The 23,885-nt window shown below is 37.4% G+C and overlaps 1 protein-coding gene across 4 annotated transcripts in view; it reads right to left on the bottom strand.

Moving 5' to 3' along the window:
• LOC131439010 (uncharacterized) overlaps positions 1–23,885 on the bottom strand; it is an 803,522-nt gene that overhangs the window by 622,002 nt on the left and 157,635 nt on the right. For all 4 annotated transcript variants that reach the window (XM_058609483.1, XM_058609481.1, XM_058609484.1 and 1 more), the window contains one exon: positions 23,005–23,750. In XM_058609483.1, the coding sequence (XP_058465466.1) occupies positions 23,005–23,750 (746 nt within the window). The remainder of the gene's footprint in view (positions 1–23,004; positions 23,751–23,885) is intronic.

Genomic DNA, 23,885 nt, shown 5'->3' with positions numbered 1-23,885 from the left:
GGTCTGCGTTGCCGTCCCATGTCTATGTCGATAAAATTCGCCTCCCTGTTCGGCTTTTTGTTCCAAATGTAATGAATTGTACGAACTGCAAAAAATTCGGCCACACAGCTACTTACTGTAGTAATAAACCAAAATGTATTAAGTGTGAAGGACCTCATAAAGATAATGATTGCAACAAGGAAATTGAAAAATGTATTTATTGTGGAGAAAGTCCTCATGAGGATATTTCAGTATGCACTGCATTTAAAGTACACAAAGACAAAATTAAGCTTTCTTTAAAAGCACGGTCTAAGCGCACATATGCAGAAATGCTTAAAACGGTCATTGATGTCCCCCCCTTTGGAAACCGAAAACGGGTTTTCAAATCTAGAGGAACCAGAGGACTCTGACTCTGACGAAAATAGTGAAGGTAATTCGTTTATCACTACCCAAGGGTCAGTTAAGAGAAAGAAGTCTTCTTCCAAATTACCAAAAAAGACACCTAAAATTTCATCTTCAAAAAAAGATCCCCGTGTTAAACAAAAAAAGTCAAAACCAAAGACTGTGCCTCCTGGTTTGTCAAATTCACAAACCAATCCAGGATCTAGTACAGAAAAAGATAATAATCCAGTGGGCTCCATTTCACAGCCACCAACAGGATTACTGAAGTTTTCGGAAATTGTTGAATGGATTTTCTCAGCATTCAATATATCTGAACCCTTAAAGACCCTCATAATGGCATTCCTTCCAATAGCTAGAACCTTTTTGAAGCAGTTATCAGCTCAATGGCCAATTGTCTCAGGTTTTGTATCTTTTGATGGATAATTTATCACCCGTCGCAAATGATACAATCACTGTCCTGCAGTGGAATTGTCGAAGCATCATGCCAAAACTTGATTCATTTAAAATATTATTGCATAGTCAAAAATGTGATGTATTTGCTTTATGCGAAACATGGCTTACTTCAAACATAGCTTTAAATTTTAATGATTTTAACATTATACGTCTCGATAGAGACTCTCCGTATGGTGGAGTGCTTTTGGGAATTAAGAAATGCTATTCCTTTTATAGATTAAACATCCCTTCAACTTCTAGTATAGAAGTTGTTGCTTGCCAAATAAACATTAAAGGCAAATATATTTGCATAGCTTCGGTTTATATTCCTCCAAAAGCACAAGTTGGACAGCAACAGCTTAATGAAATGGTTGAAGCCCTTCCTGCACCACGATTGATTCTGGGGGATTTAAATTCGCACGGTATTATGTGGGGTTCCGTTTACAATGATAGCAGATCATCTTTAATACAAAACATTTGTGACAATTTTAGCATGACGGTATTAAATATGGGTAGCATGACACGGATCCCAAGACCTCCGGCACGCCCAAGTGCATTAGATCTATCTCTTTGCTCAACATCAATTCGACTAGATTGCACCTGGAAAATACTGCCTGATTTACACGGTAGCGATCATTTACCAATCATCATCTCAATTAGCAGTAGCAATTGCATTGCTACTTCCGCTAGTATTCCATATGATTTGACAAAAAATATCGACTGGATTAAATACCAAAGTAGTATCTCTAGTATTTTGAATTCAATGGAAGAGCTCCCTCCACTTGAAGAATATGACTTCCTCATTTGTTCGATTCTGGAGGCAGCAGAACAATCCCAAACTAAACGCTTTCCTGGGCCAACGACTAACAGAAGGCCTCCCAACCCCTGGTGGGACAAAGAGTGCTCAGAGGCTAAACTCGCAAAACAAAATGCTTGCAAGACGTTTCTAAAACGGGGAGGAGGAACTCCTCAGAATTTTGAAAAACTTATGGTTTTAGAAACCAAGTACAAGAGCATACTTCGAGCCAAAAAATGTAGCTATTGGAGACATTTTGTCGAAGGTTTGTCAAGAGATACCTCAATGAGCACTCTTTGGAACACGGCCAGACGAATGAGGAATCGTACCGTGGGCAATGAGAGTGATGAATACTCGAACCGATGGATATTTGACTTTGCTAGGAAAGTTTGCCCAGATTCTGTTCCTACGCAGAGCATTATACGGGAATCTCCTCCAAATAATGGTTTTATTAATAACCCATTTTCAATGATGGAATTTTCTATAGCACTCTTGTCTTGTAACAATAACGCTCCAGGGTTGGACAGAATTAAATTCAACTTGGTGAAGAATCTGCCCAACCTCGCAAAAAGACGTTTGTTGGAATTGTTCAACAAGTTTCTTGAGCAAAATATTGTTCCACCTGACTGGAGACAAGTGAAAGTTATCGCCATTCAAAAACCGGGGAAACCAGCTTCCAATCACAACTCATATAGACCCATTGCGATGTTGTCCTGCATCAGAAAATTGTTTGAAAAAATTATTCTACGACGTCTCGACACTTGGGTCGAGACGAACGGTTTGTTGTCAGATACTCAGTTTGGCTTCCGTAGAAATAAAGGGACGAATGATTGCCTTGCATTACTTTCGTCCGACATCCAAATTGCCTTCGCTCAAAAGCAACAAATGGCATCTGTATTTTTAGACATTAAAGGAGCATTTGATTCAGTTTCCATTGATGTTCTTTCAGAAAAGCTTCACCAAAATGGACTCCCAGCGGTTATAAATAATTATTTGCACAACCTTTTGTCAGAGAAACACATGCATTTTTCACATGGCGATTTGGCAACACTCAGAAATAGTTACATGGGTCTCCCGCAAGGCTCATGCCTCAGTCCGCTCCTCTATAATTTTTACGTAAATGACATTGACAGCTGTCTAGTAACCCCATGTACACTAAGACAATTGGCAGATGATGGCGTGGTTTCAGTTACTGGACCCAAAGCTATTGATCTGCATAAACCATTGCAAGATACCTTAGATAACTTGTCCGATTGGGCTGTTCATCTTGGTATCGAATTCTCTGCGGAGAAAACAGAGTTAGTCGTCTTTTCAAGAAAGCATGATCCCGCGCAGCTTCAGCTCCATATGATGGGAAGAATGATCCAACAGGTTTTAACTTTTAAATACCTCGGGGTGTGGTTCGATTCCAAATGCACGTGGGGAGGACACATTAGGTTTCTGATAACAAAATGCCAACAAAGAGTAAATTTTCTTCGAACAATAACAGGATCTTGGTGGGGTGCTCATCCGGAAGATCTAATAAAATTGTATCAGACAACGATACTTTCAGTGATGGAATATGGATGCGTTTGCTTTCGTTCCGCTGCAAACTCTCATATTATCAAACTGGAGCGAATTCAGTATCGTTGTTTGCGAATTGCTTTAGGGTGCATGCATTCGACACATACAATGAGTCTTGAAGTTCTGGCGGGAGTTCTTCCATTAAAAGATCGATTTTGGGAGCTTTCATCACGCCTGCTAATAAGATGTGAGGTGCTGAATCCCATGGTAATTAATAATTTCGAACGACTAGTCGAGCTTCGATCTCAAACAAAATTCATGACAGTATATTTTAACCATATGTCACAGGAAATCAACCCTTCAAGATATATTCCTATCCGTGTCAGCCTCCTAAATGTCCCTGACTCAACTTTATCTTTCGATACATCCATGCAGCGCGAAGTGCGTGGAATCCCGGATCATCTACGTTCGACGGAAATCCCAAAAATATTTTCAAGTAAGTTCAGGCATATTGACTCTGAGAAAATGTTTTACACGGACGGATCGCGAATTGAAGAAGCGACAGGGTTTGGTATGTTCAACAATTTTGTTTCGGCCTCATTTAGGCTTCAAGAACCTGCATCTGTTTATATAGCAGAGCTAGCAGCAGTTCATTATAGTTTGAGTGTAATCGTCACATTATCTCCAAACCATTATTTCCTCTTCACAGATAGTCTGAGTGCAATTGAAGCCATTCGCTCTAACATGACTGGCAAGACTGAACCGTTTTTCCTGGGCAAAATAAAACAGTGCCTGAACGACATATTGAACAATAATTATCTAATCACTATAGTCTGGGTCCCGGCTCATTGCTCCATTCCTGGCAATGAAAGAGCCGATATTTTAGCCAAACGTGGTGCTATTGAGGGTGAAATTTATGAGAGACCAATTGCTTTCAACGAATTCTATAGCTCGTCTCGCCAAAGAACACTTGCCAGCTGGCAAGCTTCTTGGGATAAAGATGATCTGGGTCGGTGGATGCACTCAATTATTCCGAAAATATCGACAAAGGCATGGTTCAGGGGACTGGATGTGAGTAGAGATTTCATTCGTGTGATGTCCAGACTCATGTCCAATCACTACACGTTAGATGCACATCTCCTTCGAATTGGGCTCTCCGAGACTAATCATTGTGCTTGTGGCGAAGGTTATCGAGATATTGATCATGTCGTTTGGACATGCGTGGAGTATCGTGATGTCAGATCTCAACTAATAAATTCTTTGCGTACCCAAGGTAGACTATCCAATATCCCAGTTCGAGACATTCTTGCTTGTCGTGACCTTTCATACATGAAACTTATTTATCATTTCATAAAGAAAATTGGAGTTTCAATTTAATAAAGGCCCCTTTTAAGACTTAGCTCTGATCCCAGCTGCGTCCATGAGTTCAACCAATAGCTAAATTAGAATAAAAATAATGTAATGATACAAACAAACTCGAAACAGTTTATGAAATTATTAACAAAATGTCTGAAAATAACAGCTTATTTTATAATTTATAGAAGTTAATCGTTTGGTTCAAATAATATTTTCGAGTAGATTTCATAATTAATGACGAGTTACCTAAGATGATATTTAAGTAATAAGAGAATATGTTTTAATAAATGCAAAACGTTGTGACTATGTTAGAATTAAATTAGGATAAGAATATTATGTAAAAGTGATGCTACGGCGAAGAAAAACTTATGTAAACTGCCTTAAGAAATAAACGTATTTATGAAAAAAAAAAGTTAGATTCTTACATTGCATTGGCATGTTTACTTCTCATGTGTCTGAACATATGTTAAGGATCAAATGTAAACCAAGAGTAGAATAGTTTTCCGAAAGAATAAAGAATTTTTCGAAAACATGCCGTATTTACACCCAGACCTCCGTTTACGAACACTTTTTCACGTTACCTCTTTTTACTTTACTCTTTTTAAGAACCAAATCCCAAATAACGTAAACTTTTTTTACGAGCCTACTTCGTAAAAAGAGATTTTGGCATACAATGGAAACTATTTCCGGCTCATTTATATTTCGTGGAAACCACTACAATTTTACGGGTTTAAAGAGTAGATTTCGGAAAATGATGTTTAAAGTATTTTTGGAAACCATAAATGGCGATTTTCGGTGAATTGATATTCCTTGAAGACCCTTACAATATACACTCTTAACAGCCGCTATCTAATATTAGATCGAAACCTACCCAAAATCAACCAAAGTGCATCTCCGCATTTTTAGGTAACAAATGATGACCTCAATATTAAGGTAAATGTAAGATCGCAAGTGTTGTCATGGAAACTTCGGCAATATTCGCTACCTATTTTTTTACGATCGGGTCAAAGTTTAAATAGACAACGACCTAATATTTTTAGATAGAGTTGGCATTTACCTACCAATTCCAGTATTCTCACACGGACTTTCTCTAGGTTTAAATCCTTTATAAGTGTGAAAATTTCTGTAGAAAAAACTTCCGAGCAAGTATTAATCGATACATTCGTTGTAACATCAAATATTGTTAAAAAGAGGTGCTGTGATACGGAAACATTATAATTCTACACGCAGTTTCTCGCAGCATGTTTAAATTAACAAAACTGTAAGTAGATTTTTAAATTTGAATTATGATGATTTCAAACTAAAATATGATTGCTTTGAAATCAGTGTTGGTGATTGCCGAAAATTTGACAGAAGCTGCTATATTGCTATCTATATTGTATACAACATTTTCAATCCGGTAGAAGATGCTACAAGAACTCGAGTCTCTCAATGCATGAACCGTGAAAGAATTTTACTATATTTCTTCGCTCCATTTCATACTCAAAGTATTTCACGCCCTTAAAAAAATTTACAGTCTGATAATGATCGTTGCTGTGTGGAATTTCCCAAGCGAGAATCGCAAGTTGACAATTATCGCAGAAAATCGAATCGATGATTTAACTTGATGATTCTCATACTAGGTTGCAGACATTTTCATAGACACAACTTATACAAAGGTTATATGCACATAGTTAGAGTAAGCGGCAATAGTAAAATGATTCTATCGCAATTGTTAACTGCCTGTATAGTGCCATCAAGAAGTTTATCAGAACGCGCACAAACTTTATCTGCGAGAGAAAAAATGCAGCAAATAAGATCATAGATAGATTGAACCAATTTTTTTTTCTTGATATACAGGTGTAAAACAGGATTGAATCAACATAGACATTGCCGATAACATCAACTCAACTTTGGTTGACATGTAATAAATAGTTAGTTTATTTCATCAATAGAATCAGATAAAACAAATATTTTTTTCATTTGACTAGACAAAAATTTTGATTCAAATCAAACAGAGAACACTGTGATGTTGATGGGAAAAATTATTTCAAACAAGGATGGCTTTTATCTTATCAAAGAACGTTCACTGGCAACTCTTCAACGATTGAATCCGTGCCATCAAAGAGAAACGGAAATCATCGCAACAACAGAAACCTGGCATGGCTCATTTAACATAGAATCGACACCAGTGCGAGAGCGAATTTCTCTCGATGACATTTCTGAGAATCAACGGTTATTTATCTGATTCTATTGTTGAAATAAACTAACTATTTATTACATGTCAACCAAAGTTGAGTTGATGTTATCGGCAATGTCTATGTTGATTCAATCCTGTTATACCTTTATATCAAGAAAAAAAAATTGGTTCAATCTATCTATGATCTTATTTTATATTTCTGATAAACTTCTTTGATTCCATAGGGGGTTTTAAACAATCCAAGCGTATGTAATATTCTTCAAAAATGCATAACAATAAATAACACATTTTTTTGAAAAATAATTATTTGATGCAGATATCATGACCGGACTGATGAAGCGCCAAAACATTGGATACTAATCAAAATACCCGGACTTCACTGTGAATAATTTTAAAGAATTTTAATACGAGCATGAATCGAAATAAAGTAACATCAAAAATTACCTTGCAAAATAGTTTAAAAGAAATCATTTCATTCTAAAAACAAAACCAAAATATGTGATTATAACAAACAAAAGCGTTAGTAGAAATAGCTAAATTTAAATTCATTTATTTCAACTAAAAAGTTTGTAAATTTATAGCGCTGAAAATAATTAACTTAAACTAGAGTTCGTTCATTTAAAACTAATTTTTCGAATTGAGTTTACTGTGAAATTGTTGAACAAGAAATTGACAGAAACGCACAAGTAGAATATTTGTTATTTCTATCAAAATATTGATTGAAACAAACTAGTGCACTGAGAAAAATTAATCATCATGTTTCAATAAAAAAAATCGTTGTATAAAACCCAAATTTAGTTATTTTTTCAATATTTTTCTCTGTGTGTACGTCATTTTTGGTTTTCTTTAAATGTACATGGACACATTTCTTAAATCCGTTGGGGATGTTTTTCAGCGGCCCAATACATCAGTCAACCAGTCTAGCCTCGGCCGAGTGTGGGAAGACTACACGGAAAGACCGAAATCAGCATTTTGGCGAAAAAATTAGTTTATTTCTGATTTTAGTTAGTTATTTTTTGAGACAACTAAAAAAATCTTACTTTTGCTAATTTAGATTTTCTAATTCTAGTTACCTTAAAAACAATAAAATATTTGTTGCAATGGCTATTTTTTAGTTGAATTCACCAAATCAACGTGCTGTCATTTCTTAGCTAAGGCACACTTCATATCCATTCAACTAATTTTTTAGTTGAATTAGAGAAATAAAACGTTGTTTTCAACCAACATCAATGGTTCAATTGGTTTCTGCAATTTGTAGCTATATGGCGCTCTGTGACCGAAAAAACTTTAACACCGTAATGACTACTAGCCACTAGATGGCACACTACTACCGAAAAAAATTTCCGTTGCGATTATCTTTTCTATATTGGCAGGTATAAATACGATGTTGTATTGGAGAAAAAGACATAAGCGAAACATAAACTTCTTTTTGAAAATTTTACTGTTTTCTTCATTCGACTTCGCGAAATCGACTTTCTCACTGAAAACTTTGAGCACTCGAAAAAACAAAAACCGAATACAAGTAGTACACCGGAAGATACAAAAAACATCATTTGACGTGTACAATTAGAGTGCAACATTCGATACTCACTTCACTGTTCCGCGTAAAAACATTATTACGCACAATCGCTTCAAATGCGCACAAATTCTGAATAAATACACTTTCCACTAACAGTTTACGTCATTTTCACATATCGGTTTAGAAATTTGTATATGGATATATCGTAACACATGCGAAAAACATCTAAATAATTTGCAAGCAGTTCCAACAAGACTGTCCCTTTTAGCTTTTTAATGGATCGTTTTGCTTTGACACTTCTTTGTGCTGTCCTTCAGTAATGATAGTGATAGGTAAATAGAAACAAATTTTCTGATTTTAATAACAAAATTAGTTGTCAATGAGAATTTCGTGTTGGATTGAAATATTGCTGGTTTGTGTCAAAAATATTCGCCAACTAAATACATTCTCTAAAAATAAGAGTTTTTTTTAGCAAAGTAAATTCTCAATTTTAACTAATTTATAGTTATTTTGGAAATTTTGTTGTTAAAATCAACTAATTCAAAAACAGTAATACGAATTAGGCGCAGAGCTAATTTCGGTCGTTCCGTGTATCAACCATACGCCGGTGGGTTCACCGGAGATGTTTCCCGCGGTCCCAATTCATTAAAGACTGCACCCGACTGCAGGAATCCGTTCCCAACGCTTCATCGCAGGAAGGCCGGACCTGAGAAGATCTAAGCACAATTCTTCGATATTTAAACCTTCGTGCTCCCAAATACTTCCGTACTACCCGATAAATCTACATTCACGTTGCGAAAGCTCGCACGGACTCACTCGTAACTATTAAACACACATATTTTTCTCTCTCTCTCTCTCTCTCTGGCAAGCAGACGATCCCACATAACTTGAGCAGAATAAAACAAACTTTAGTCGTAATCACACACGTCTCGAAAGCTTAGAGTCGACGTTTTCGGAACAAACCAACAAAGCTTAACAGTTTGAACGAGCGAAAGAAAACGCAACGATTTTAATTCCTTTCTCGAGTGAGACCTGTCCGGAGCGATGGATTCGATTTATTAAATGAAAACTTTTCATTTTGTTATTCGTGGGCTTACGGTAGATCAGAAACAAAATCGTTGTTCTCAAAATTGCAATACTTGCATGCCAAACGCTGCTTCACGAATTGATTCCCAAATGCAGAGTTAAATGTTTTAACAGCTTAAAGTAGGGCCCAGTTCGAGTACAGTAAATTTAATTAGATGTAATAAAATACGATTTTTAATGAGTTCAAAGCAAACCAGTGAACATTTGAAGAAAATCAATCAACTGGTTTAATTAATTCCGGCACTTAAAAATTTAACCCAGATTGAATTTAAAAATAAAGTAATAAACAACGGAAAGTCTCGTAAGAACACGGTGGAAGGCGCATCCCACCGTAAAATTAATCTAAACCATTGCCTAACAATAAAACCGCAAAAGGGTAATTATCAAACCTTGATGTACGTTTTACGGTTTCGGTTCGTCGTCGTCGTCGTTGTCGAAAACCCTTCCACCGATCAACTGATTTATGCCCCATCCCAAAGGTTTCCCGCACATACGCACCTTTTCCAATCAACCAACTTCACACTCCGCTGGTTCGAAAACGGTTCCGCACAGTTCCGAGCGATTTGGGGCTGATTTGGGGCAGTATCCGATTTTTATCGATTTCGGGCGAGATTCGCAGCAGCGATTCCCCCGCTGCTCAGCTCAGCTCAACCGTCGTGCACCGTGGTATTTCTTCTGTTATCTTATTCTCTCCTACGAGAGGCGAAATCCACAAAACTTCATTAAAATAACTTCGCACCAGGAAAGCGCACTTGTTGTTCGAAAACAAAAAAACTTTTTTCGGTAACTTAACTTCACTCTTTTTTTTAAATTATTATTATTGTTGTTTTTGCTGTTGCTACTACTGGCCAACTCAGGTATGCATTATAATCCAACAATTATCAGGTATTTATCATACACCTATGCCTTCACCACATCACCACATCACAGACCTCACCCGATTTCTTCCACCGGTCCGAACGAATTTCCTAACAGCATCAACCATAGACAAACACCAATTCACTCGTGTAACTCGATGTACGTTTTCAGGTTTTCGCTACTTGAGCACAGCCAAACACTTCATCGAAATCACCGAAAACATGAAACCAGCCTCCGATCTGCGATCGATGTTTTCGCTACATGGGATAGGGAGGAGAAAAAAAAAATCAACAAACGCACAACCACTTCAGCCCGCCCGGTGCCCCAGCTGAGTATGATTTTCACTTTTACTGCGCACTGCACACCCGTTATTACTTCATCATCTCAGTGGGCAAGGCCGGTGAACTGAACTGCACAATGAAGATCAGCCGTCTATAGTGGCCTCGACCGGACCACAGCCAACGCAGTGGGTATCACATTTCCCCCCTCGAGGCGGACCGAGGGTCGGTCGAAGAGGAAAAGTTGACTTTCATTGAGCCGCTGCCGCCGCCTTAGTTCGTCACAAGTTGTCACTCATCTTTCTGTGATAAACATTCGGACCCCAACTGTTTTCCACTCAATTATGCGGTCACAAATATGCTACCAACCCACCGCTTCTTGATATTACCGTGATCCGTCACACTGATTGCCATCACTGTGGCTGCTGTTACTGTCCGGGGGATGTTGATTTGCAACCCAGGTCGGAAGGAATTGTACAACTGTGGTATGCCGCCGGCCGAGTGCTCCGAAAGGTAGGGGGGGGAGTTTAATCGCCGACGGCCCCCGGATGTTGACGGTAGAGTCTGTCACCTTTCTTTATGCAAGTACATATTTCATTTTTCTATACTTTATTTTTGCTGGTGCTCGAATGACACGAGCAGATGTGCCTTTCTTATCGCCCGGTGGCGTCTCAGTGTCGGACCAATCAATGCGAAAGTACGAAACTATGCTGATGTTGATGATGATTAGCTTTATTGTGGCGGTAAAGTACGGTATTTATCGCTTCTTCTGGTACTAGCTTTAGTAAGAAAAACCTGTAAGCTGCTTTCGAATCGTGTCACTAACAAGTAATAAATTCTCTTAAATGCTCCTAGCATCGTTTTCTTTGTTTTTTCACTGTTTTCCAGTTGTGACCAGTGGCATAAAAATGTACAACTCAATTACATGACAGCGAGGTTCCACCGGAAATCATCCACTTTATAACTCAACGGGGCATATTTTAAAAATTCGCATTAAGAAAAAATGGGTAGAACTTAATCATGAATATCTCGAGTTGTGCTGAACTCAACAACATATTTCTTCCTCCATGCCATCAGAAATATGATCAGCAATTTATGAATAAATTTTCAACAAAGTGAGATAACCATAAATAACTCAATCTTTGGATTTTCTCAAACCTTTGGGAACAATGAAAAAACTCATCACGCTTGAAGACCTTTTCCGCACTCGGACGACGGTTTTGATGTAGTCAACAGCAGCAAGAGCCAGAGATGCCAGATAAATATTTCAAACAGGGTTGCAAAAGTCTGTAAATCCGAAACAAAAATCCGCAGTCAGCTAGCATGCCTTGCGGGCAGCAATTTCTCAATAAGGTATGATACGCAAAACTGACATGGCGAGCAAAATAAACAAAATTTCAAAAGTTTGCAAATTTGGACGAAAATCCGCGAAAAACTCGATTTTCAAAAGTCTGCGAATGTCTGCTGCACTGTACACGAAATCTGTAGATTTACAGACAAATCTGCAGATCTGGCATCTCTGGCAAGAGCAGACCTTCTGTGTGGTGAAAAGCCACATTTGGATTGAATTCTAAAACTGCGTTCAGAACCTGAACTCTGGTCCACCTTAGTTATGAACTTTACTTAAGGTTAAGAATTTAGCTTCCGAATTCAGTTGCAGAATTTAGTTCCAAATTAAAAAGATGCTGGAACTAAATCTGAATTCTGGAACTTGATTTTTGGTACTGATTCTTAGACTAGATTTTGAAACTGAGTTAAGTGCATTAATTTAAAGTCGGAATTCAAATCCAAAGTTCTGAATTAGGTCTTCAACTTTAGAATTTTTGAAAAAATTCAAAATAGGGAATTTAGATTTGGATTCTGGATCATGATTTTAAATCTGAGCTCCGAACCTGAATTTTAAGACCGGCTTCTGAACCAGAACTTAATTCCCGAATTCAGTTACAAAATTTCATTCAAAAATTCAGTTTCAGAATTCATTTCCAGATTTGACGTTTAGAATTCAAACCCTGCATGCTGGAATTGAATTCGAAACTTAAGTTCTGGAACTGAATGCAGGCACAAATCTCCGAATAACTAGGGGAACGTGCCACTTGAGCCAATTAGTTCTGATTCTGATAATTCAGGTTTGGAATTCAAGTTCAGAATTCAGTTCTAGAATAAAATTGAAAAGTGATGCACATGGGCCGAAAAGTCCCGGGCCCAACACATAGATGGCGCTAGTTCGATTGCAGTCACCTTTTTTCAGTTAATACTAACTTTCATACGACAGCTGTTAAAATTTCATGATATTCTATTCATTAGTTTGTGAATTACTGTGCCAAAAGTGACGCTAATTTTGTTATTTTCAGAACAATGGATCAACAACAATTTCGTGTTTTAATTTGAAACTGCTTCTTGATAAGAAAAAAATACCGTTCAAACGAAGTAATGGCTTGAAAAGTGTTATGGAGACTCCGCTCCATCAAAAACAACAATAAAACGTTGGTTTGCTAACTTCAAACTTGGTCGTAGAGACACCGGCGATGCAGAACGCAGTGGACGTCCAAATGAAGCGGGAACATCAGGAAACATTTAAAAAAAATCCACAAAATCGTTACGAAAAATCGAAAAGTGAAGTTGCGTGACATCGTAAAGATATCAAAAGAACGTGCTGGCTTTATATTGCATGAGCATTTGACTATGAGAAAGCTCTGTTCAAAGTGAGTGATGCTGAGCAGTGTTTGGCCAAGTTTAAAAGTGACAAACCGAGATTTTTCCGTTGATATGTGACAATGGATGCAACATGAATTCATCACTTCACTCCGGAATCAAAACGATCGTCATCTGAGTGGATAGCAACTGATGAACCTCAATCAAAGCCCCCGAAAGTACAACAATCGGCTATAATATTTATCCACTATGTTGAGAAAGGAAACACCATTAACAGTGAATATTTTATAGCATTATTGGAGCGTTTGAAGGCTGAAATTGCAAAGATACAACCGCATATGGCAAAGAAAAAATTTATTTGTTTCATCAAGACAACGCACCCTATCACAAGTCAATCAAAACAAGGGCAAAACTACATGAATTGAACTTCGAATTGCTCCCTCATCCACCATATTTGTCAGATTTGGCCCTCAGCGACTATTAACTGATCGCAGACCTGAAATAAATGCTCGCCGGTTAGAATTTTCACATTTATTTGATGCGGGTGCGACCAGTTAATATTGTTTCAAATAAAGAGATGGCTTTTTGGTCAATTTGTTTCTCGTCAAAACATTTATTTTTCGTTCACACGAATGAAGGGTTTATCGCTTAAACTGAGTCCTATTTTGCGGCAAAAGAAAAATCGTTTTACAAAAGTGGTACTGAATTGTTAGAGCGGCGCTGGAATGATTGCGTTGCTCCTTATGGAGATTACGTTGATGAAGAAAATTAATTTTGAGCCAAAAAAATCGTGTTCTCTTTGTTAGGCCCAGAACTTTTCAGCCCATGTGTTAATCGCGAGTTCTGATTCAGGAATTTAACTTCAGGACTCTGGAACAAAATTCGAGATAGGCATTTATGATCTGGATTCTGAATCAAAATTTTAAATCTGAGTTCCGAACTTGAATTTTGGAACTGACTTCTGAACCAAAATTTGATCCTCGAATTCAGTTGCAGAATTAATTTCCAAATTTGAAGTTTAGAATTCAAAACCTGCATGCTAGAATTGAACTCGGAACTTAGGTTCTGAAACTAGATTTTGGAACTGAATGCAGTTGCTCAATTCAGGTTCGGAATTCGGAATTCTAGAACTGAATTCTTAATCTTGATTCCGAACCTGAATTTTGCAACTAATGTCTGAGCCAGACCTAGGTTTCGAAATTAGTTCTTGAACTCAGCTTCCTGGTCAAGAACTTAGGTTCTGGTGACTTATTTAAGTGATGGTAAAAAAAACAACTAAACAGTAGTAAATATCGTATAAACTCAGTATTTTGACTCTTTTTGGAACTGTTTAAATATTCCCCAAGAACTATGCAAATTTTTCCTCCACTGAGTATGTGTATCTACAAAAAAACTAGTGGTGTAACAATGAATTTCTCTTACCGTTTAAATAGTTTCATTAAAACATTTGTAAAATTCTATCCTCAGCCAATAGTATTGTGAGCTAACCAAATAACCTAAGGGCATATTCAGGAGTGTTCTAGTTCTAGATGCATAATTTATGTCAGTTTTCAAATTTAAATCTAGAAATTATAACAAAATAAACTGGTCGCCCCAGCAGCGTTATATCTCTGTTTCAAATACATACAAAATAGAACGGCAATGTATGCCAGTTCTAAATTTGACAATAGAACTGCCAATAAACTAATAAATAAAACTAAAACGGCTTGCTGGGGATACGTTTGTTTCAGTTATATTATAGACCACCCATTTGAATCATGCAGCTGCTGAATTTGCTCTAACAGTAGCTATCAAACGAGTCTAAGTCTTTCGTAATCGATTGTTCCATTTCCGAGAAATTCATTACATTGAAAATCACCTGGATTTGTCGGTTACATCATATGTAGCATTACATCTGTCGAACCGGAAACGTTCGTCAGAACCCTTGCAAATTTGATTGACATTGTTTTCTTCAAAATAAGCCTAAGTTTATCGAAATTCTTTGAATCATTTTCGAGAGCATTCAGCCGATAAAAATGTGCGGTTAGTCGGTTACTTCACTTATACTATTATATCTTCAGAGCCGGGAGTGACAACCATTTGATTTTAGAACGTCATCCAAAATTCAACAGTAACTTTCAAATGAGTCTAAGCGTAATAAAACGGGCTCAGCCATCTGTGATGAAAATTTAGTGGTAAAGAAAACAACACGTTTTGTCGCTTACGTCACTTATGCTATCATATCTTCAGAACCGGAAGTGCCAGCCATTTGATCTTTGAACTTGATCAATGGTTCAATGGTAGCTTTCAAACGAACTGGGCAAGTTGAAATCGGTTTAACCATCTCTTAGAAATCGAGCGGTGAAAAACATCGCATTTAGTCGGTTATTTCACTTATACCATCATATCTCTGGGACCAGAAGTCACAGTCATTTGATCTACGAACTTTATATATGTCCCAAAAGAAACTTTCAAACGAGTTCAAGCTTGTTGAAATCAATTGAACCATCTTTGGAAAAATTACACACAGAGACTTTTCCGATCTCGTCAAGCCGAATCGAACTGTATATAACACTATGGGTCTCCGAGGCTCTGTTCGCAACTCGGTTTTTCCAGCAATTCTAAAAGTGTTTAGAAAATATGGCATTTTCCTTACATTTTTCTAACAAAATCGATTTCAACTGTCTTTAACAACATTCGTTTCGTTCAAAAATAAATTTGAAAATGTATCAGTTGCATAGTGTGGTGAAGAACTATACTTGTTACCCGACCACACTGGAGGACTCGAATTTAGTGTTCAACCCCCTCAAGTAGAAGGTAAAATAGAATTCATTTCTTTCTTCTGATCATGCTTACGTGAGCCTGCCTAGGCTAGTTTTTCCGTTCTAAATTTTTAACTGATTCAATCTATAATACCTATCCGTCTTTTCATTTCATATCTTTCGTCTCTCCCAGTTAATGTTTGTCGAAAAGAATAAATCAAAGGTAAAACAATTAATTCAATTTTGGAGGGACGATTCAGAGGTCCATGAGAAAATCTGCATTTATCTGTATTTACCTCATTTTCTGCACATTTAACCCCGTTACTACGGAGCCGAAAGTCTAACCAGGATGAAATACCATTCATTTTAAACCTAGTTCATGGAAACCGGTCCAGTGATCTCAGTGCACTATTATTTTCATATTTCAGCACATTTCACTTCGTTACTCCGGAACCGAAAGTCGAATACAGAAAAAAATCAACAGCAGTCTATGGGAATACGATCGTTTCCATTTCAATATAAATCATTTCATTTTGATTTTATTACACATTTTACTCCGTGATTCCGAAACTGGAGCTTGATAAAATTCAATAGCTGCCTATGGTACCTTAAGATCTTTCATTTGAATCTAGATTTGTGGAAATCAATCTCAATCTCGCAAACCGATAGTGCTCGAAAGCTTAAGGTGAAATGTAGCGTCATAAAATGCGCGCAAAATTTTATCCGCTTCAATTGAACGAACCGTCGCACAAAGCATACCACGAAAAACGCACACGTAGAAACAAGAACTTTTCTCAATGATTGAGCGCAGTGGCCTTACCTCTCGTTATATTGGCTTGTAAAAAAGACTGGACGTAATTGATTTTCGAATCCTTCACACTTTGAATATATGCTAATTCAATCGTTATTGTTAGTTATTACTCTTACACTAGAGCTATAAATCATGAGTAATTATGAATGACTAACATGAGGCTATATGTATATGTATTGACCAACTTGCTAACCATGTATATGCCTGTTGTTTTTCAATGTTTATCACATTGTTTTTGTATCACTATAATACTTGATTTGTATTTCATACAGTAGCTTGTCAATGATGAAGTTATAGTTTTGCTATAAAAATTGCTACAATCTAAAATACCTGTTATACGATATTACACAGCCAAGCTTTATTGCTTCAGCAACATCAATGCATTGAACTCAACAGAATTGGACATTATTAGCATTATAAATGACAGTTACTTAGAAAATAAACGATTTCTTCCAATACCCATTTTATTGTATTCAACTCGTTGTTATTTCAACACAAAACCCAATACTGCATAAATTCGCGTCATTATTTGATATGTCATTTTTGCTCACGATATAATGCCACCGTGCCCACCGTGCATTTCTCACACCACCTCAATACGAAACAGCAGCGCGCAAGCAATAAAAAAAATGCGGAAAAGTTTATGTAAACTTTTTCAAATTTCGGTTGTTTTAGCTAATATTTTATAATTTTGAGTTGCATTTTCAGATTCTTTGTGAAATTCTGCTACAAACACTACTTTTCAGTTCTAAAATCATCCCCGTGGGACGGAACAGTAACCGTTTATACATTTCAAAAACCAATTACGGCTCGGCAAAGCAAAATTTCAAAATTATAAGAATACTTAGTTATGATAAATTAGATTTCGAAAACTTAAGTGTTTTTGGTTTTTCGAAAATCGGTCTAGTTTTTGAATAATTGATCAAAAACGCGATTTTCGCCTTCCGCTACATTTCACCTTAAGGTGAAATGTAGCGTCATATAATGCGCGCAAAATTTTATCTGCTTCAGTTGAACGAATCGTCGCACAAAGCATACCAAGAAAAACGGACACATAGAAACAAGAACTTTTTTCAATGATTGAGCGCAGTGAGTTTACCTCTCGTTATATTGGCTTGTAAAAAAGACTGGGCGTAATGGATTTTTGAATCCTTCACACTTTGAATATATGCTAATTCAATCGTTATTGTTAGTGATTACTCTTACACTAGAGCTATGAATCATGAGTAATTATGAATGACTAACATGAGGCTATATGTATATGTATTGACCAACTTGCTAACCATGTATATGCCTGAGTTTAGTAGCAAGCATGGATTCTTCTTCAAAAGAACGATTGAAGACGAGATAAAATTTAACTATTCTCGAAATTTTTGCCAGTCGTTAACCAGGCCCTTCCCGCCGATGAGATAGAATTTACGTAAAAGTATTTACTTGACTCGCACGATAGAGCGCGGTCGAATTTACTCATCGAATACATTCAATGCCAATATATTCCATTCCAATTGACTTTCATTATCATCTTCGAATAAGTAAAAAGTATTATTTCTATTGTGTCAATAGGATCGTAGCACTAGCCATGTAATCGAAGCTTTGCTATGAGTCGGCTGAGAATGTCTATTTCAACGATAACGAACCGAAGATCAAATGTCCTCTGGCCTCCGGTGCCAGAAATCATCAATAGTTTAATAATTTCATAGATTACATTATTGGAATACATTCCAATTATAACTAATAGTTCATCTTACCATGCAGTTAAAATTATTTAGTGAATCTTTTCTCAAGCACATATTTGGGACACAAAATTAAATATAAAGTTATTTCGTAGTTCATTATTATTCAATCGATTTTGAAAGGAAAATCAAGCGTTGATTCATTGTATTCATAATAATTGAAAAACCAATGAATTCCAATAAGTTTTCCATGCTGACTGGCTCGAAGCTGACCCTCAATGTTTATCACATTGTTTGTATAACAAGTTAACAAGTTACGGATCGGCAAAGCAAAATTTCAAAATTCTAAGAATACTTAGTTATGATAAATTTGATTTCGAAAACTTAAGTGTTTTTGGTTTTTCGAATATAAGTTTTTGAATAATTGATCAAAAACGCGATTTTCGCATTCCGCTACATTTCACCTTAAGCACTTCCAGTAAACTCCATATGCAAAATTCGAGCCAAATAGGAATAGGAAGCAAGTTGTTGAATTTTTATTTGGTTTTTTTTTGACAATTAACAGTATTAGAAAAAAAACTAAGTGGAACTCGATGCAATTTTTAAAATTAGTTTTAAATATTGCAAATCCGAAAAATTATCAAAAGTTCAACACATATTAAAAATATGGAAAAATCTTTTCTAAAAAAAATATGATGATGAATATTGTAAAAGTACAAACCTTTATGAAGAGATTCCATTTTTAAAGTGTAAATAAATTGAGTTATCGCGAAGTAACACGTTTAAGACGATATATTGATCGTACGACGCTCACTTAGAAATGTGCTCATACCGGTGAGCAGCTCCGAACCGATCAGCTCACTGAAGGGAACCGATTCAATGTATCAGCTCATCAGGTCATTTAGATTGAACTGAAGGTTTGTTATGAGCGCCGTTTTTTGTGCCGTTTTTCTTACTCCGTTTTTCTTTCACATTCATGATCGAAATCATTGATGCACAAAGAACAATGCTATGCGAACTAACTTGTCTGCGAATTATTATTTTGTCATATTTGAGAATATCTGCAAAAGTGGCATCCCTAAATGTACCTAAGCCTACTGAGTGAGAGGTAAGATTTCTTATTGACAATGGCTCACTCAATCTGTTAAAGTCTGAGGACAGAGGGTCGCGTGTTGAGTTTTAAATCGACCACGTGGCTCGCTCAATTCTCTTTGCGCATCGTATTTCTCTTGTACTCTCTCGTATATGAGCAAACTCTACCGGGTTGCCAGCATTGTTACATATTATAATTTTGATGAGAAATTTTATCACATAAATTTATCGTATGGGTTGAACATTACATAGATTCCAATGAACAATGAAAAAATATTGCGAAACAAAAAATGTGTTTATATACAATGAAACGTCTGTGTTTTTAGCAGGCTTGTCGAGCCAATTTTATTTCTCATTCCTTTTTCAGAATGCTATCAGGAAACCAACGCGAAAAAAAATGGTGGATGCATTGAAACTGACTTTGTTTCACAGAAAAATACAAGACTCTATTTTTACCGCGATAGCATATATGTTTTTATGTACTAATCGCATCTAAACTAAATTATCTAGACTTTGTCACGGTAGATTTATGATACAAGCCTTCAAAGCCGAGATATTCGATGAACAAGTAGAGGTATGCATTTCCGAGCGTTCCAATTTTCAGCAGTTCTTCAGTCAGAAAAAAAATACAGCACGACCGCTAAACTCAATGAATCGTTCTCAAAATTTCACAGAATATTCTCAACTAAATTTCGAAGACATTGTCAGGTGGGTTTTTCTATATTCTGCACCGTTTCCAAGAAAATATAATTTGAAACGGGAAAATAACAAAAAACCTACCACTTTACGGTACTGTCCTCAGCCCTTAGAGAAGGATAGATGCACATTTGGAAGAACGAACAAAAGCTCATGCACAGATTTCTTCTCGTGTATAACTCGCTCTTCAAGAGCCGAAGATCCGTTCAGCTCGTAGCTTGTTTCCACCTTATCAGCAGGGATGCCAGGTCATTTTTTCAAAAATCTGTGATCAAGCCACGAATAGTACTCAGGATATGCTCATTGGAAAATAAATTGAATTAGGAAAATATTTTCCTATAAGTATTGTAAAAGTTTGCTGCATTAAGTTGCATATTTCGTTTCGGTACTAGGTTTCCTAGGTCCAAATAGGTAAAAGGATGTATAACTTTTCCAGAAAAGATTAACCCTTTACATTACCTTCTACAAAATTATGGGATTTTATATTTTCTACAATTATTCCAAATAAAGTAAGTATAAAAAACTAACTTGAAACAAGTTGTGATTAGAAAACTAGTTTTAAGGGGGTTGTCATAACTCAATAACTACAACTGACTTTGAAAAGGCCTAAAAACTGTTCCATCGAGTTCCACTTAGATTTTTTTTATAGTATTAGGCATATCTTTTCCTATAAATTTTGTAAAAATCAGCTGCATAAAGTTGCATGTTTCATTTCGGTGTAAGGTTTTATGATAGGTAAAAAAAGGTAAAATGTTGTATAACTTTGCCAGGAAACAACAAACCTATGCACTACCTTCAACAAAAATATGGGATTTTTTTTTCAATTATTCCAAACAAAGTATGCATGTAAAATAACTCGAAACGAATTATGAATAAAAAACTGATTTTAGGGGGCGGCAATAAAAACGCTTTGTATATCCGAAACGGTACGACCTAGACTTTTGGTATGTTTGACAAAGTAAATTATTTTCAACTTTGTAGAAGAAAAAAAAGTTATGGTTATATTTCTTGGTAAAGTAGGCCATGAAAAATTAGGGATAGAATCAAATTACGCGGTATATATTTGTAAATAATTTCTTAAAAGCCACTATCTGCATTAAAAGACCGGTTTGGCAGCTACTGATTTATGTCCACGATTGTATTGATTCGAACCACTGTGCATTGGTTCAAAAGTCTGGATTCACAGCGATTGCATGGCCTTCCTTTATAGGAAAACAGAAAGTACTCTGGAAATAGAAGTTTTAACAATAATCAACCGCAACTCTGGAACCGATAGTCAGATTTTAAAAAAATTCCCGAATTTAATTGATTGATTCATTCAAAATTAAGTATGCAAAAATCAGCCATGCCATCTACGCAAAAAGTGTCCAGAAATCGGCTCGATATAAAATTTAGGAATTTCATGTGCGACCACAAGTGCTAAAGTCCGTGGAAATCGTCCCAGCCATGGCATATGGCACACGGTTCAAAGGACACAGTTATTGTAGAGCTCTCTTTATGAGAAAAGCAAGGTGGAAAAAAAGTTAATAGTTTTATTCCAGTAAAGTATCAAAGCTTCCATATCCAAGAATAAACTTAAATTTATATCTATCTGTGTTCCAATTTCATGCGATCCAACTAGTACTAAATGTCTTCTTGGTCGAGACAAGAAAATACGGTAACTGAATTTTAAGACCGTGTGTTTTTAACTTTAAGCATCCGATCTTAGAAGTCTAATTTTTGGAATTGACATAGAAAAATAAGAAACAGTTTTTCTAGCCTGCCCTGATATTGTACTATGAAAGTAAAAGTTCGGTTCTTTCTTGGCGCCAAAAGTTAAACAAGAAAAAGATATTTTTTTTGCTCTCGAGAGAAGATATACTTCGCCCATGCCGTCTCACAAAATTGAAAAATTTAAACTCTACAGACGACGTTACGCCGAGAAGTGGTACGACGATTTTGTTGCTCTAATTTACGAACTCTCATCTCGCATAAAGCTGAAAATAAAATAAATCGTGATTCTTACGTTTCGAACTACCCGCACACAATCCACGAGACGGTTTGACCTTCGTTCAAACGCTGCAATACTATACTTAGTCCTGATTTATCTCGCGACACGTATCCCCCAGGGGCCATGAATAGGTTATATATCCAGCAGCGCGCATAATTGCCTAAATTCCCAGCCAGCAGAGAAAGTCAGGCAGGCATCCATAACAAGCCCACTTCATCCTGCTAGCGGCACTGTACTGTATGGAAGTTTAATTTTGCTCAAATGTCTCCGGGGAACACACCTTTGCCACACACCGACTCAACAGGTCCCGCACAAAGTACTCACATTCAAAACACACCGCTTTATTGCTAGTACTTTCAAGCACAACACCCACGGCGGATGAAAACCAAACCGCTACAACAAAACATTTTCCAGGCACAGACACACATGGAGCAACAATCACTTCCCTCTGGGTGCGAGTCCTTTTACCAGCCAGTGAATAATTTCAGCGAACCGTTCGGCGAAGGCTACTCCTTCTGAGCGAACGTATGCGGGTCCACCCTTAAGCACATGAATTCAATCCTTTCCAAACGATGTAATTATCACATCAATCACCAATAGAACTGGATAGGTATAGCAGAAAATTCGGCCACTGTTTTCTTCATAAATGCAACCTAACCACAACTTAATCAGTTGTTCATCGAGATATACTTCGTTATGAAGACAGAAAAACTAGAATCCGTTCGGAATATCATGATATAGTCCCGTCGCACTTGAACTTATTCATTATGCATGAAAAATGCAACTGAGGGGTCCACCAACCAGCACGACGTCCCAATTTTCCTCGCTCAGACCCGGAGAGTCCGTTATCCTTCGAGGATGAGAGCGAGAGATTCGGAATTATGTGCAGATTGCAACAACAGGAAAAAAGAAAACAAAAATCAAATCCAACGCGAAACACACACACTACTTGCACGCGTACCTGTTCGAATGGACGCCGACCGTAGCTGCCAACAAACGACCCGACGCTGGCTGCTGCGCTGTTTCACCTGAGACGGCAAGATCGGTACTGAGTTCTTCGACGGATGATTTTGTTTTGATCCTTGCTGGCGGTACCATTCCCGCCATCACAGCAGCACCGCTGGCCAGTCGGTCCACGTGCTCCATCGAAGGTTCGTCACTCTTTCTCCGCAAATCACTCACGCTCTCGGCAGCACTTGAATTGGCGGCAGCTGAAGAACCAACAGCGGCCGTCGTCGTCGCCGCCGCCGTCGTTGGATGGTGAAGCGTGCGCAAACTCTCGCTTTCGTTGGAACCTTTCCGTGGACCGGTGGAGCATGAAACCGATAAGGAACTCACTGCCGCCACCGAAGACAACAACGACGACGACGGCGACGGCTCCGGTTCGGGTTGTTGCTCTTTGTGGTGTTTTGGAACAGGTTGTTTGGATGCTGCGAACATCGACGACGGCGCGCTTGTAGTCATCCGTGTTGCTGCTGCTGCTGCTGCTGTTGTTGGTGGTGGTGGTGCTGCCACCGCCGTGACGGCAGCAGGCGACGACGACGATAGTGATGACGTTAATGACGATGATGATGCCGTCGCCGTTGGTGCTGCTGGTGGTGGTGGCAGTGGTGCTTGTTGTTTGGTAGAATGTGAACCGGTTTCCGGAGCTGTCCCGGCTTCAGCGTTTTTGTTTGTCATTTGAGCTCGCTCTTGCGGAGTAGGATTCTGTAGAGGAGAGAAGAAGTGAAATAAGAGATGAGAGAAATTACGATGTTGTTTTTTTTTGTCAGTAAATCGCCGAGAGCTGATGTCGTGAGACGAAAGGTTATGGTCACGTGAGAGAGAAACTTGAAAAAGCTT

This window comes from Malaya genurostris, chromosome 3 (assembly GCF_030247185.1).
Source record: "Malaya genurostris strain Urasoe2022 chromosome 3, Malgen_1.1, whole genome shotgun sequence".
In the NCBI taxonomy this organism is placed as follows: Eukaryota; Metazoa; Arthropoda; class Insecta; order Diptera; family Culicidae; genus Malaya; species Malaya genurostris.
The sequence above is the reverse complement of the archived record's forward strand: the minus strand, read 5'-3'. Positions and strand labels throughout refer to the sequence as shown.